Source organism: Marmota flaviventris, chromosome 18 (assembly GCF_047511675.1).
Source record: "Marmota flaviventris isolate mMarFla1 chromosome 18, mMarFla1.hap1, whole genome shotgun sequence".
Lineage (NCBI taxonomy): Eukaryota > Metazoa > Chordata > Mammalia > Rodentia > Sciuridae > Marmota > Marmota flaviventris.
Genome location: NC_092515.1, coordinates 55,035,923 through 55,050,229, shown reverse-complemented (window position 1 = coordinate 55,050,229; position 14,307 = coordinate 55,035,923). Strand labels below are relative to the sequence as shown.

Genomic DNA, 14,307 nt, shown 5'->3' with positions numbered 1-14,307 from the left:
CTAAAGAGGAACCACACAAAAGCATCCCGAGAAGCCTGCTACTGTTTCCCAGCCTGCGGCAGAATATCCTGATAATCGGCCTGAGCGACTAGAAAGGGTACCAGCTCTTCTTGCTCTGAAAGATGCCTCTGCCAGCCAGGCAGGGTAGAGTCTGGCTCCGCTCCAGAATCACTGTTTAAACAAAAACATCCTTCAAAACTCAGTTCTGTGGGGACTTACCACAAGCTGTGGGGTGGAACTTTCCAGTAATGCCCAAAATAATTGGACCTGAGACACACTGGCTGACCACCACCACCACTGACTCTGGGGAGAGCTGTCTAGGAGGAGGCTGAGGCTCCTGGGCTGACCACCCAGAAGGAGTGGAGAAGAACAAAATAACTGCATGAGAAGAAGTGGGCAGAGCAAGCAGGGGGACGGAGGAGGAGGAGAAAAGTCATGCTGGGACTCGAGGAAACACATGTCCCCCAGGCGCGACACAGCCCAGCCCATGAAGCGGCCCCACCAAAATGTAAACATGAAGCTCATTGGCTCCTAGTGCACTAACTACCTTCCACAGGAAACCAAGGAGAGGAGTGGACATGTTACGTGACACCACAGGGTGTAGTTATAATTGCATTTAAACATTATTGAAAAAAAATGGTTGAGTACCTAGAGATTAAAATGCCCTGACTTCATTTGAATCCTCATGTGAACAAACCAGGAGAGATGGAGGGAAGAATGGAGGGAGCGGGAGAGGGGCAAATATTTCATAGTGATGTTAAGACATAAAACTTGGGTTGATTTGTTACTCAGCAATACATAACCAATACAGAAATCCACACTGAAAATACATAGCAAGGTCTCCAGGAAGGCAGCGGGAGGGTGGCTGCAGGGTAGGCTGTGTTTCCCACCACGTCTGCACATGCATCTCTTCCTCTTTCAGCCTGAGACGCAGGAGACACTGCCTGTCCACGCTTGGGCTGGAGCAGGCATAGAGGCGTCTGCACCGGGGCCCAACCCAGGGAAGCCTCGGCTTGTTCACACAGCTCTGAAATGGGATATCGAGTGGGGGCGTCCGTGTGGAATTTAAGTTTAAGGGTTTTTCCTCTCTTCAGTCCAACAGCACAAAAGAGATTGGGTTCTGAGCTGGCAGGCTTGCTTTCATTTGTCATTATGTTTTACACACAAGGAAATTTTAATGTCTAAAGATGGGAGGTGATGATAAGAATAGAGCTACACATGTTTTTCTGGCAGCCCAGTCACCAGCACTTAAATTCACTTCTGACAGTTCTCAGAATCTAAAGACCTACGAGTACGAAACTGTCATCTGCCTATCCAGGAGAGATTTCACGTTGGCAGGATTTCAGAAGGCAAATCGCTCGCTTTTGTATGCATATTTTCACCACCACAATATTTCTCTAAGCCTTGTACAATCCTGTACTCTCAAGAGACAGACACAGAGTGCTACAGTGTGTTCCAAAGGAAAAACTGCCCTTGTGCCTGAACCTACAAATGGAGAAAGTCAAAGTCATTTGATAAAATCTAGGATTACAGCAAAATGGTTGATAGCTCCCTCCAAGAAGAGTTTGGGCTTCATGATTACAAAAGGCACTTAATTCGCTGATTTCCAAACTACATAATGGTAAAAAACTAATGGTCCCGTTAAGATGTGGAAGAAGATCCTATTATGTAACAGTTGGCTGTTTTCTAAAAGCTGCTCAGTGCCAGCGCAGGCTGACGCAGGACCTGGAGGGAGCTGATCAGAGGCAGTGAATGTGAGCCCTGGCTGGAGCAGCAGGGTGTGGGAGAGCAGGGAGCCCCAGGAGGCTGAAATCCTGCATCTGCCCCCAGCTGCCAAGTTCCCCCTGGGAGAGTCACTCATTTTCTCTGAGTCTCAGTTTCCATCCTATTTAAAATAAAAAAATAGTGCCACGTGGTGGTCAAGAGGGTGCAAATGACCACATGGGCTCTTAGCCCCTCTACCAACCGCAGGCCTTTGAATGGCTTGCTCCTTCTTTCTAGCTTCCCTTTCCTCATGTGTACAACGGAGACAGTCACACCGTGCCCCCAAAGGATGGCTTCAAAAAGCAAATCAGAAAATGCATGCAAAACCTTCTTAGTGTGGGGCCCATAATAAGCCCCCAATAAATGAGCTGGTACTTCTGCTGCAGCGCTTGTTAGAATTATTCCCTCCAAAATGACCACAGACGTGTGCGATTGCGGAGTCAGCCCTTAGCAATAAAACACTGCTTGCTGACAACGGAGATTATGGCTTGTTTGCAGCTAACTTGGCTTCCAGTGGCCACCGCTCTCTTCCCAGAGCCCAGGAGAATGCCTGGGGCTTTGGAGGTGCTTATAAGTACATAAATGAACGAGGAAGACTAAATGACCACTTGTCTGGAACTCCACTGCTATTCCCCATACCTGGTCTTCTCCAATCGCTCTGGCAAGGGGTAGCAGCTACCAGTTGCCATGCGCTACACAGGAGGCCCCCTGCTCAGATCCACTGACCAGCTGCGGGCTGTCACCTGCCTGTGCCTGTGAAGGCAGGACCAGAACTTGGAGAATGCTCTCAAAAATCCCCAACTCCGCATGGTACCCAGAGCCCAAGGCTCAGGCCACTTGCTCACTCTAAAAAGAGATGTGAAGAGCAAATTTTGTTACAGTCTAAAAGATGGAGCAAGACCCAGAAAGAGACGGACAGCCATGCAGGGTCAGTCCTTCTGAGATTTGCAGACCTGGTCTCTGACCCCTTCCTTCACACCCTTCATCTGCTTGGAGAAGAACTATAAAACGAATGTCCCCATCAGAGCCCAACCTATGGCCAGGTTGTCATGTATGGCAGCTCTCTGTGTCTAGCCCTGCTGGTGAGACCCTTGGCCCCATTTGTAGTATGATTCACTTAATCCTCGAATTTCCATCACCTCACTGTAAATAAACCAAGTTATTTATTAATGCAATCTGAACCACTAATAAATGAGAAATCTGTATTGTTGGCACTACACATGAGTCAACCATAAAAATAAACATTTGGAATCAAAATATTTTCATTAAAATGTACCTAGCCACTACTGCTTTTCTTAGCCTGGGGTCTGAGTCTTGGTCTCTCTCCTCTCCCCCTCCCTCACACCTTCCTTACCTCCCTCCTCTCTCACCTCTCCCTCTCTCTGTAGGAAATGGAAGTCAGCCTGTGAAGGCATCACAAATATGTGAGCCCATAACTAGGGCTTTCTCCTTCGGGCATTTTGAAAGATGGAAAAAGAATGAAAATTAAAAACAGGAGTAAGTTTCTCCTTATTTTAGGCTATGTGTTTGGAGCCGTATGCACGCACCACATCAAATCATTGAAGGCTTGCAAAATACATATCCCTCAGCTGCTCGATTTCCAGCACCCTGCAGTTCTGGGTAACTGAGTTTACTTGCTCCTGAATGCAATTCCAACATTGTTTTCCTTGATTCTGAGATGCTATCCGCTGAAAAGATGTCTATGACCAGGGTACATCTTACAACGGTACAGCTTTTACTAGCCACTTAACTAGTACTTTAGTAGTGTCTTTTCCTTTTGTATCTGGGAAGCTGTTATTAGATTGATGACACGTCTCATAATGAGGGTGACTGAGAGTCAAGAAAATATGGGACACCTCAACAGGGCCAATATAAATGAGCCTCCTGTTTGGACACCAAGACAACACCACGGTGTTCTCCCAATTGTGTTCATCTGATAAAGACATTACAATAGCCAGGAATTATGATCTATAACCCTCCGCTGGAACACTCACACGTTCTTGGCCTTGAACGCTTCAGCAAAATGCTGCACGCTGCGGAGCAGAGCGAGGTCCAGGGTCATTGCTTCTACCTTGGCTTTGTGCTGGAATGAGAGAAAATAAAAAGAAATGATAAATAACATCAAGTTTAGTTCATAGTATCAAGTTACAGTAAATGTGTTATGGAACATGTCGGAATTCCCCTGTTTAATATTAGACGCCCAGAGAGAGTATAAATCACTGGAATGAATGGAAGAACAAGGCTTTTATTGCCAAGTTCAGAGAACATGTGAGGCTGGGGTTGCACTGGGCCTCCCTCTGCACATTCAGGCAGGCTGGGAGCAGGATCTTTGCTCACTCCAACTCCTCCCAATCTACATTACAAAAAGTGATACATTGAGGGGGACACCACCACCAAGCCTGGCTCAGGCAGAGATGCCATGAATGCCATTTTAACCTTGAAAATCACCTTCTAGGTACGGAAATGTTTCCAATAAGGCTGTACCAAAAATTAAAGATAACTCATGTATAGATAGAACAAAAAAGAGGCAAAACTCCTGTATTCCAATGGACTCTGACTGACCTAGGTCCCCAAGAGAAGCCCAGCTGAGTGACACAGAACACTCTACAGGCTGTGGGGCATTTTTTAAATAGTAACGATGCTGACGACGGCTATTGTTTACTCAGAGCCTGCCATAGGCTGGGTGCTTGCACACATCTCATTTAATCCTCAAAATGACTGAATTAGAGGCAACAGGTCCCCCATTTTATAGGGTAGCATCTTACAAGAGATCACAGAACTCAGAAGTCTGACCCGAAAACCCAAGTTCCCTTGTAGCAAGAAGCCAGGACTGGAGAGTTGGGCACTGACTCAGTCACCTTCCACTGGATACAGTCTTCCTGGCCATAACTCTGGAAGTTCCATCTGAGGGCTGCCCATCTGACCTGTCTTGTTAATTTATGGGGAGTTTTTGACTATTAGGTCAGGATGACCTTTAGAGTGTGGCATTAAGTACCATTAATTCTTAGATCCAGCTCCTCCAAAGATGTAAAGCCAGGAATGTCAGTGCCATCTGCCTGTTCAGGTAAGAGCCTCATGAAACCAACAGTTAACTTTGGAATTTCAGTCTAGACTGTGATGCTTGAGTAAGTCTAGGGAGAATAACCGGCTACCTCTAATGCTAAGGAACGATGCGAACAGCACTGCTGAGGACATCCCCACCCTGACTGTCCTACTCGGGAGGGTGAAAGCTATGCTGGGTTTAGTGTATCTGCAGCCAGTTTATCTTGGCTGCGAAAGTCCTGGGCTCTAACCCAAGTCCTAAGCTTTCAACAGTCAACATCAGGCAGGGGCAGCTGGAGAGCCCACCAACTTTGGGCCATTTAACATTGCCAAGCCTCAGTTTCCTCACTGGTAAAAGACAAATAGGAATTTTCTGTTCAGAGATGTGAGGGTAAGGGCTAATCAGCTCTGATCTTGTCTGGAAGACAGAAGATAGTTAATAAATTTAACTAGGAGGAGTAAAGACATCTGCTATGCCAAATCCTTGTCCTGATGCCACTTGGCAGTCAGCAGAGGTTTGGTGGGCTGCGGGTCAAAGGAGGAAATGATGTTATGATGTCCAAAGATCCTCCCCGTAGACCACACTGGACCGGACCACCAACTGTCTGTTAGATCCTGGAGGATCCAGGTCACTTTTACTAACTGAGCCCAGTTGTAGGGAAAGGTGGTAAAAAGTGACTGAATGATTTCCCCAAATCCCAGAAGCATCTTGGTGCCGAAGGCAAGAACGACCCACATGGATGCTAATTCCTGGTCTTGGTGCAAAGGTGGCAGATGCTCAGCTGTGCAGACTTCAGAAGGAAGCAAAGAAGCATCAGTGTGATGGAGGAAAGAGGAAATGCCAACACATGGGGGAATCAGAATTTCCTAAGGTCAAAGTAAGAGAGCTGAGGGCTGGAGGGTCTTGCAGGGTGAGGCCACAACCCCACCTGATAGGGAAGGAAGGGGTCATCAGGACTCCTGGTGGCACCAAATTAGGTCACACTCCTGTAGAGAGCTTGGGTCTCCAGATGAAGAGCAAAACCCAATCTTCTTTCTGAGTAACCAACATTTATCTAACCGATGACTAAAAATTAAATAAGAATAAGAGATTTTACATTCAATGGCTAAGTCACCCCCTCCAGAGATTACTGTGCCTCACAAACACTTAAATACTTGATGTGACATTCAAACTTAGCAAATAAAGTGGCCTTTTCCCCTTACCCAACCTCCTTGGGTCCCAGCTCACTTCACTGGGAGCAGGAGAGCCAGAATCTTACAGAAACGTCAATGTATCACACATTCATGATGCTGTGGAGCAGGTGACAGAGACTGTCCCTCTTTGCCAATGCAGGCCACTTATTATAAAAACACATGTACCTACTGCCCCCATAGTACAGGAAGAATGTTCCCAGGTGGCGACCCCAAAGCAACATTCCAAAGACGTGAAGCCAAGACCCAGGGGCCATACGTTCCTCTCACACATAACTTCCTGTGGCTAGGTTGTCTTTCGGCCTTCCCCTGGCTTCAAAATAAAGCACAGAGCTGCCACTACCCATACGAACAAAATCAGAACTTACACATCCAGGGGGAGCAAGGGGTCACAAGCTGCCAAGTAGTTCAACAGACTAATCCACCCACCGTGTGTTACGAGGCTCCCGGGGACAGTGGTTCAGGCGCACACACTATTATTCAGGTAATTCTTCTGCCCTGGGCATCAGGTTTCTTGTTTTTGCTGCTGGCCCTGAGAAACGCAGAGGAACTGAGCGGTACAGCATGTCCAGGGGGGGACAAGTGTAGCTTTCAGGATTAGGGTGTGTGTATGTGTTTGTGTGGGTGTGGTGTGGGGCTGCTCTTCTGACAGTCCAAAAGTCAGCAGCTTTCTAGAAACGTCTGCCAGGATACATGCTCTGAATGGGAATGCAGGGGCTCAGTTACCACAAACAGAACCATTTTTCAGTGGCAAACTGCTGGCTGTTAGGCGATGACAGGAGACCCGATTTGCCACTGTGAGATTTCCTGCCAACACCACTAGTGACAGGCCACAATTCGCTGTCTTGGTTTAACTCATGGACTTCTTGTTGGAACTAATGATAGACTCATAAGAAAAGGCCAAGTTGGCACAGCAAGTATCCATGAACCCATTATCCAGCTTCCTTAACAGTGACATCTTACCTATTCCTGTGTTCCTTTATGTTTCTCAGGGTCAGTAGCAAGTACATAATTAAAACTTGAAAATGGACATTGGCACAGACAATTTATTAGACCTCTCTTATTACTAGGTTTTCACCAGGGTGGGCATATATTCTTTTTCCTTCCCTTGTTTGGACTATCTTTGTGCATAATTCTGAGATATTTTGTCACGTGTATAGTTTAGCAAAGCTATGAACACATTCCATGTACAGAATTGCTCTACCACCAAAAAATCCACGTCTTTCATTAACAAGAGTTACAATGAGCATGTGCAATCTGCAGCATGAAAAGTTCATGTCTTTTTTGGCCAGATCCTGTTCTCTGGATGGGCAAAACAAACACATAAAAACCCCCTTTGTAGCTTGGAATGGTCAACAAGATGTGGTCCATACTCAGCATGGTGAGGAAGATCTTCTGTATCAATCAGGATATGCTTCAATAAGGAGCAGGCCCCAAATTTCCGCCTTGAAATAACCCAGGACTGTTGTCCTTCACACTCAACCCGGGTCAGAGGGCCACACTTCTCATGTTAGCCAGAGATTCACTGGATGGAGCCTCCATCCTCTGTAACATCACCAGGCTCCACAGCAATGGGAAGAGAGCACAATGAGCTGCACATGAAACCTCAAAGTCTTTCACCAGACAGTGGCATTTGTCACTTCTAATCACATTTCACTGCAGAGAGAGTCACGCAGCTGTGCCTATCCCCAAGAAGGTGCAGCCCTCCATACACCCAGAAGGAAAAGGAAAAGCACACAGTGGGCAACAGTGATGACTAACCCCTCCCATGACTCGACCCCTATCTCCCCAGGCTTATTTCAGGCCACTTCCTGCTTCAGACTCAGATTAATTTTAGGGGAAAATAAACTTAGAAAAGACAGATGAACTTGGACATACAAACAAAAAGCATCTAAAATCCCACCACCCTAAAATAAACTGCTAGCTTTCTCTATACCCTCCCTTCCCTTGCCCTCCACTCACCTGTCCATGTATCTTCCTACCTACCTGCACATCTACCTACCTTTGTTTATAACAGAGAACTTTAGGCTGAGAGTTCTAAACCTTGAAATGCTATAAAATGCCTCCCTCACCTTTCTCCAAATCTCACCAGCTCACAAACTTAACATCTCAGGCAAAACAGAAATGCCAAATTATTGGAACTTAGGAATTCAGATACTACTGCCCATCATTTTAGAACCAATCATAGAGGTGGCCTCCCATGCATAAAGTGTCAGGGAGCTTCCCTGCAGCTCAGAAGCCTGCCTGTCCCTAACACCCAGGGCTCTCCAGAATGATACCAACGAGTGACCACATACTTCTCCTACTTCCCTGGGATATAGGGGCACTTGATGGTGGCACAGTTGATTGACACCTTCAATACTCCAAGTCTTCCTCATCTGGTCTTTATTAAATTCTAAAACTCCCCTCAGTGATTCCAGGGTCTATAAAAGCATATTTGAAGGGGTTGCCTGTTGTTGTCACGCAGCAGGGAAACTTAATGTCATTTTATGACTATAAATTAGCCACACGGAACTCAGATGTGATTCTGCCTAAAACCAAAGGAGCCACTTGGGGAGTATGCAGTATTTAACCAAGAAGTAGGGAGATGTAGTTTTAGCAGAGCTGCCAGAGCCAGGCTGACCTGGAGACACAGCACACCTGGTCCACGGCTCTGACAACATCTCATCAAGGAAGCTCTGGGCCTTAGCTGCCTACTGTGAGAACAGGTGTAACTATTAGCCTCGCACAGTCAAAGGTAGGGTGCAGACAAGAGGACTCAGTGAATGCTTAATATTTTGAAGACCACTGCTAAAATATAATGCCCATTGTTTTTCACTAATAAAACATATTAGGAATTGCAGATCTCTCCTGCTAATTTTACAAAATTAACATCACTAGCTCAGAGAAAGTTTCAATAGTGCCTCTGTGAAGGATGATACATGATCCCAAAGCAGGCCGAAGGAAGCTTACTGAATCCCCTTGTTCCAAATTCAAGTTTTGAACCCCAGAAATGTCGATTAAGGCCATGGGCTCGGGCCAGACTGCCAGGGTCTGGAGCAGTTCCAACACTTGGAGCTGGGCAAGTCACTTCTCCTTCCACATGCAGTTTTCTCCTCTGTAAAATGGGGACCATCACGGTAGTTGCCTTACCTGGAAATGAAGTAATATGTGACCACTGGGAGCAGCACCTGGCACCTGAGAGCTCTGTGCCACCGTCATCTAAGCTCAGCATCGCCATCTGTATGCACACCAAACAGCTTCACTCTTCCCAGGCTGACTGGGCCATACCTGGCCAGTGGGGAGCCATCTCAGAGCACCACCCAGGACTCCACCCCCGGAGCAAGTGCCTATCCCTAAGACAACCTGAGGAGGGCAGTCACGCTCACCCACCCTTTCACAGACGGAAAAGCTCAAGTTCATAAAGCTCTTTGTCAAATAACCAGCGGCAAAGCCACAGCTCAAATACTCATGACTTTAATTGCTGCTCTGCAATCCACAATGCTCTTCTTTCAGACTAGCCCTCCTTGCCCCTCAGAGACCCTCAGGGCAGCTAAGGCCAACTCCAGAGGAAACGGCCCAATCTGCTCAGGCTCATGCAGAGGGCAGCTTGCTCATCTATAAGGGGCACGACACTCACAAGAGCAAGCTCATCCATCTGTGCACTTACTAGCTCTGCCCCCAAAGGGTTCCAGTTCCTTTACCTCTATTTCCCCAGGACCGCTACACAGCAGAGCAAACAGCTCACGCACTTAAGTCAACTTACCAACGACAGGAGGTGAGAAAGGGTACTATTCCATACAAAGAGGCCTTCCGGAAAATGATATAAATAAGTCCAGAGATCAAATCTATTTTTTCTAAAAGCAATCATTATTTTAAGTCATCATTGATTATAAATTGCCTGTGAATTAGTTGTGTGTGGGGATGCGCTGTCTCCACTATCCCATCTCCCCTCATTATGAGACAGGTACCTAGTCTGGGAATGGAGCCACTGGGTGCAAGGGACTAGGCTGGGTGAATTCAGTGCATGCTTCAGCCCACTCTCCCTTGCCTCTTGGGCTTTGCAGGCTCTAGGAGGCTCGACCAAGGGTCCCTCCGCATACCTGGCACATCGAGAGGCACACAGCAGCAGCTCTTGGTCACCATGTGTGGAAGATGTCATCACTGAGAGGCTCAAAAAGAAGGGGCACATCTGTACATACATATGTTGGAGGCAGGAGGATGGAGAAACCCAGAGGCACTGTGTGGGTGCACACAACCCAGCCTCCAAAAGACACAGGAAAGTCTTACAGCCTTTGGGGTCTTGATATCTGCACTGCAGTAAAGGACTTACCATCCCTGGGACTTGGGAGTTCTGTAGTGCTGCCTCAAGGTGCCCATCAGTAGGGGTTGACGGCTGTGCTTCCCACTCTTACACTTATCAAAAAGCTGATCTCCAGATCCCCCTAACAGAAACCCTTGTTCACATGTACTCAGTAATAATAAAAGCAGCAAAAACTAATGAGCACCCAGTAACAGGCTTGTTACTATTTTTCCTTTCGCAATAATCTGAAAAATCTTTTGAACCGTATACAACTTTCCCCCATTTTACAGATGAGAAAACAGAGGCTGAGAGAATTTAAAGTGACAGGTGGTGGGAAGACACAGTTGTACAACTGAGATGTTACCAGCTCTCCAGTTCCTGCCATCATGGGAATGCCAAATTGAACTGTACCCTGTCCTCGTATCCAACACATAGCCAAGAAGCTGCAAAGAAATTAACACCATCTGTATATTCTTATTTGTGTCTATTTTATATCATATTTATTTCATACACTTAGAATTTACAAGAGAAGTGTTAGTGCTAAAAGAAAAAATGGAACTATGGCAATAATCTACATCCAGAGCTGATTGCTAATGGCATCCTGCAAATTCTAATCCAATGGACCATAATTGCATTATGCTGATGTGTCTCCTCCACTTTCCACACTCTGAGTCCTGATTTTACATTCTGAAACCTTAAATAGGAGTTGTCACATTTACAACAGCAAGAGACACTGGTGCTGAGCACATTATTGACGTGATGTTATTCACTGAGCTATAATAGAGATCTAACTAAACTGGCTTAATAATTCATCAATATCCTATGTGGGACTTCATAACACTAATTTCTCCAGTATTACTAAAATGATGTTAATGGTGGCAAAAGATGGCGCATCTTTACTGGGAAACACTGAGGAGAGAGATGCTTGTGTTGATTGTGAATCTTGTGTCTCTCAGTAGGAAGAACCCAAGACAGCATCAGAGGGAGCCACATGGGAAGTTTTCCCAAGCCTGGTTGAGCCTATTGATCAAATTTGTGCACTAATAAATGGTTTTTCTGATAGGATACCTAGGGAAAGGAAGGGCTTTCTTCCTTTACACATTTACCTGGCTCTACACATTTCACTAGTCTGCACATCATTTTGCCTTTAATAAGGAAATACTCTTAGAGAAGACTACACATTTTGAAGTTGGTAAAACCACACCAAAATGATCTTTGGCACAGTCCTGGACTTTTCTTGAAGTCTTGAAGGCCAGCGGCTGAGTATGTCATTCCCAACCTTGAAATCTACCATTTAAGTATGGACTCTCACTCCTGGACCCCTCCCCCCCATACCACACCTCCCCCTGCCAAATTACGCAAACATCCCTGATAAGAGAATACTGACAACTCTTTATTACCAGCCAAAAATTTTGCCTTGTGTTGCTGGAACGCAATTTATAAAATAACTGTATCAATATCTATAGGTAATTGTGAGGCTATTGAAGGAGAAATTACACCAGATAACAGCTTATTTAATTTGGTATGTGAGTTACGAGCCATGTAAAGCAAAACTATTAAAAATGCTTAGACAGTAATTGGCCATATTTTGCACTCTGGATAAAAAATGCTTATCTTGCCAGAAACTAACAGGAGAGTGAAAATATTCCAAAACCTTCCAATTTTCCTCCATGCAATGTATTCACATTGCAGCTTAAAAACAGTTTAAAGGACAGTGAATGGCGCGGGAGTTTGGCAGTCAACACAATTGTGCGTTTATGCCTTGCCGTTGAAGGGAGAGTCTTTCTTCGTGGTGAATTTTTCATTCTAATGTAAGTGATGATTTACGTTAACTATAGGTAAAGCATGGTTACATTTTCCTGAAGGATTGCAGGCAAGTAAAGAGCAGTACAATAAGTTGAAGCGTAAAAGCTTTCTCTGTCATAATATTTATTATAATGGCATATAAAATAGCTGAAATAAATAATAGATGACGAAAGGTAAATTCATATGATAAAGAATCCTTCAGCAGGCACCATTACTTTTGACTGTTCTAGTTTTATACACAGTTGAGGACTCTTAATAAACATGCCCTATATCTTAGGTAAGTACTGGAAACATCAAAGATGTGCTTAAAAGGCGACATAGTGGACAACAGCTAATTTACTGTATAATTACAGTGTCAACTGGAACAGTCTATATATTTTGCATATTTAATAGCTGCAATCTTGATGAAACTTGTTAAGCATCGGAACCCCCTACATTTGGGGGCCTCAAGATGCCCATCTGTGGGGGTTGATGGCTGTGCTTCCCACTTTTACACTTATCAAAGAGCCCATTTCCAGATCCAGAAAAAGAAGATATGTCTGCTCTGCTCTAGAGGACTTTGTTCTCCATTTGATGAACCCAGGACATTGGAAAGATCCTCAAGGGCAGGGATTCATTGCAACCCTTGGAAAGGAGAGAACCACACACTGACTGCCCCATGTGAGCCACATCAACCTGCAGGGTTCACAGCCAGGGCCACTGTACACCCAATGGATACCTGACAATGTCTGGGGTATTCTGGGTGGCTGCAATTTGGCAGAGGCAGGCACTGGCATTGAGCGCTTCTGGGCCCCAGTGTCCATAGCGCTGAGGCTACCATGTGGGTTTGGCGAGAGGAATCTGCATTGGCCCTATGTGATCTTTGGCTATTTAAACTTACCTTGGGTGGAACAGATTAAACTGGTGCATTGAAGAAAGGACAAGTAATGCAGAAGGAGATAATGAATAAAGTGCAAACATCTCCCAAGTCCCACTTCCCCCAGGATTAGCAGGGCAACATGGGTCAATTCCACAATACCTGTACAGGAACGCACTGGGCAACTCTTCCTGCACCGCTGTCGCTCATGTGGGGCACAACCTGGCTTTTCTCAATTCATGTATGATTGGCTACATTTAAACAGAGCCCTCCTCCAGTTCTTTTGAACAATTGTGTCCAGCCCTTTGTCAGAGTGTCCAATCATTATTTTTTTTTTTTTTTTTAAAAAAAGAACTACCCCACATCCTTCAATGGCCTTGGGAGTTTTTAGTTGAATTCTTGAAGTCTTAACCTCCTCATCTATAAAACTACAGACTGCAGAACTCCTCCCATCTGGTGTTACTGTGAAGCCCCAAAGATAACAGCACCTTTGGGAACCTACAGGAAGAACTGTGGGATCTGAAAGTGTCAGCTACTGTTTGTGTCGTGATTGTGTTCCGTTGTGTTGTGATTGGGTTCCTTTGTGTTGCATGCAGGACTTTTGCCAGTGAAAGCAATGCTGCAGCACACACATTTTGCAATAGGTAAGTTTTTCTTAAAGGATAAATCCCTGAAAGTAGACTTGCCAGGTCAAGGAGCAGCCACATTTTAAATTTTGATAGATTTTTGCTGGAGACCTTCCAAAAAGGTGATGCCAACTTCCATTCCTAAGAACACTGCAAGAGGGACTCTGAAAGGAACCCAAACCACCAATAATTCACGTGGACATTGACAGTAAATTAAAATGCATAGTTTTAAAACATCTCTGTGGGAATACTCGATACATGATGTGTGGCACAGAGGTGGTTTCCAAGACAGATTTGCTCTAGAAAGGGGATGGAGGGTCATTCAACATACCACCAGACATGGGAGAAAGGCATGAGAAGAAATAAAAGTGGGCTGGTAACATTAGCAGCAGCAATTTCCCACAAGCCACTTGGAAGTCCAGGCATTTCCCCAGAGCACCTGCTTCCTGTTAGTTGGCCACACTGTATGCTGACAGACATGAACTCAGCATGCAGAGCATGCAGTAAGCATGTAATAGCACACATCATGCTGGAAGAGTGACCCTGACAGCCATGGTTGAGTTATGGATGTATCCAAAGACAGAAACTTTCCAAAGGTTCTGCAGAAGAAGGGCAGAACACCCAGCAGATAAACTAGAAAAGATCTGATGCACCCTTCAGAAAGAAACAGGGCTTCCTGCTTAAAACTGTATCTGCCTGGCAGCCTCTCAAGAGCTCTTAGAGAAACACTGACAAAAGAC

At 45.4% G+C, this 14,307-nt stretch overlaps 1 protein-coding gene across 4 annotated transcripts in view; it reads right to left on the bottom strand.

Moving 5' to 3' along the window:
• Wwox (WW domain containing oxidoreductase) overlaps positions 1 to 14,307 on the bottom strand; it is an 881,439-nt gene that overhangs the window by 650,419 nt on the left and 216,713 nt on the right. For all 4 annotated transcript variants that reach the window (XM_071604445.1, XM_071604446.1, XM_027932969.2 and 1 more), the window contains exon 6: positions 3,759 to 3,847. In XM_071604445.1, the coding sequence (XP_071460546.1) occupies positions 3,759 to 3,847 (89 nt within the window). The remainder of the gene's footprint in view (positions 1 to 3,758; positions 3,848 to 14,307) is intronic.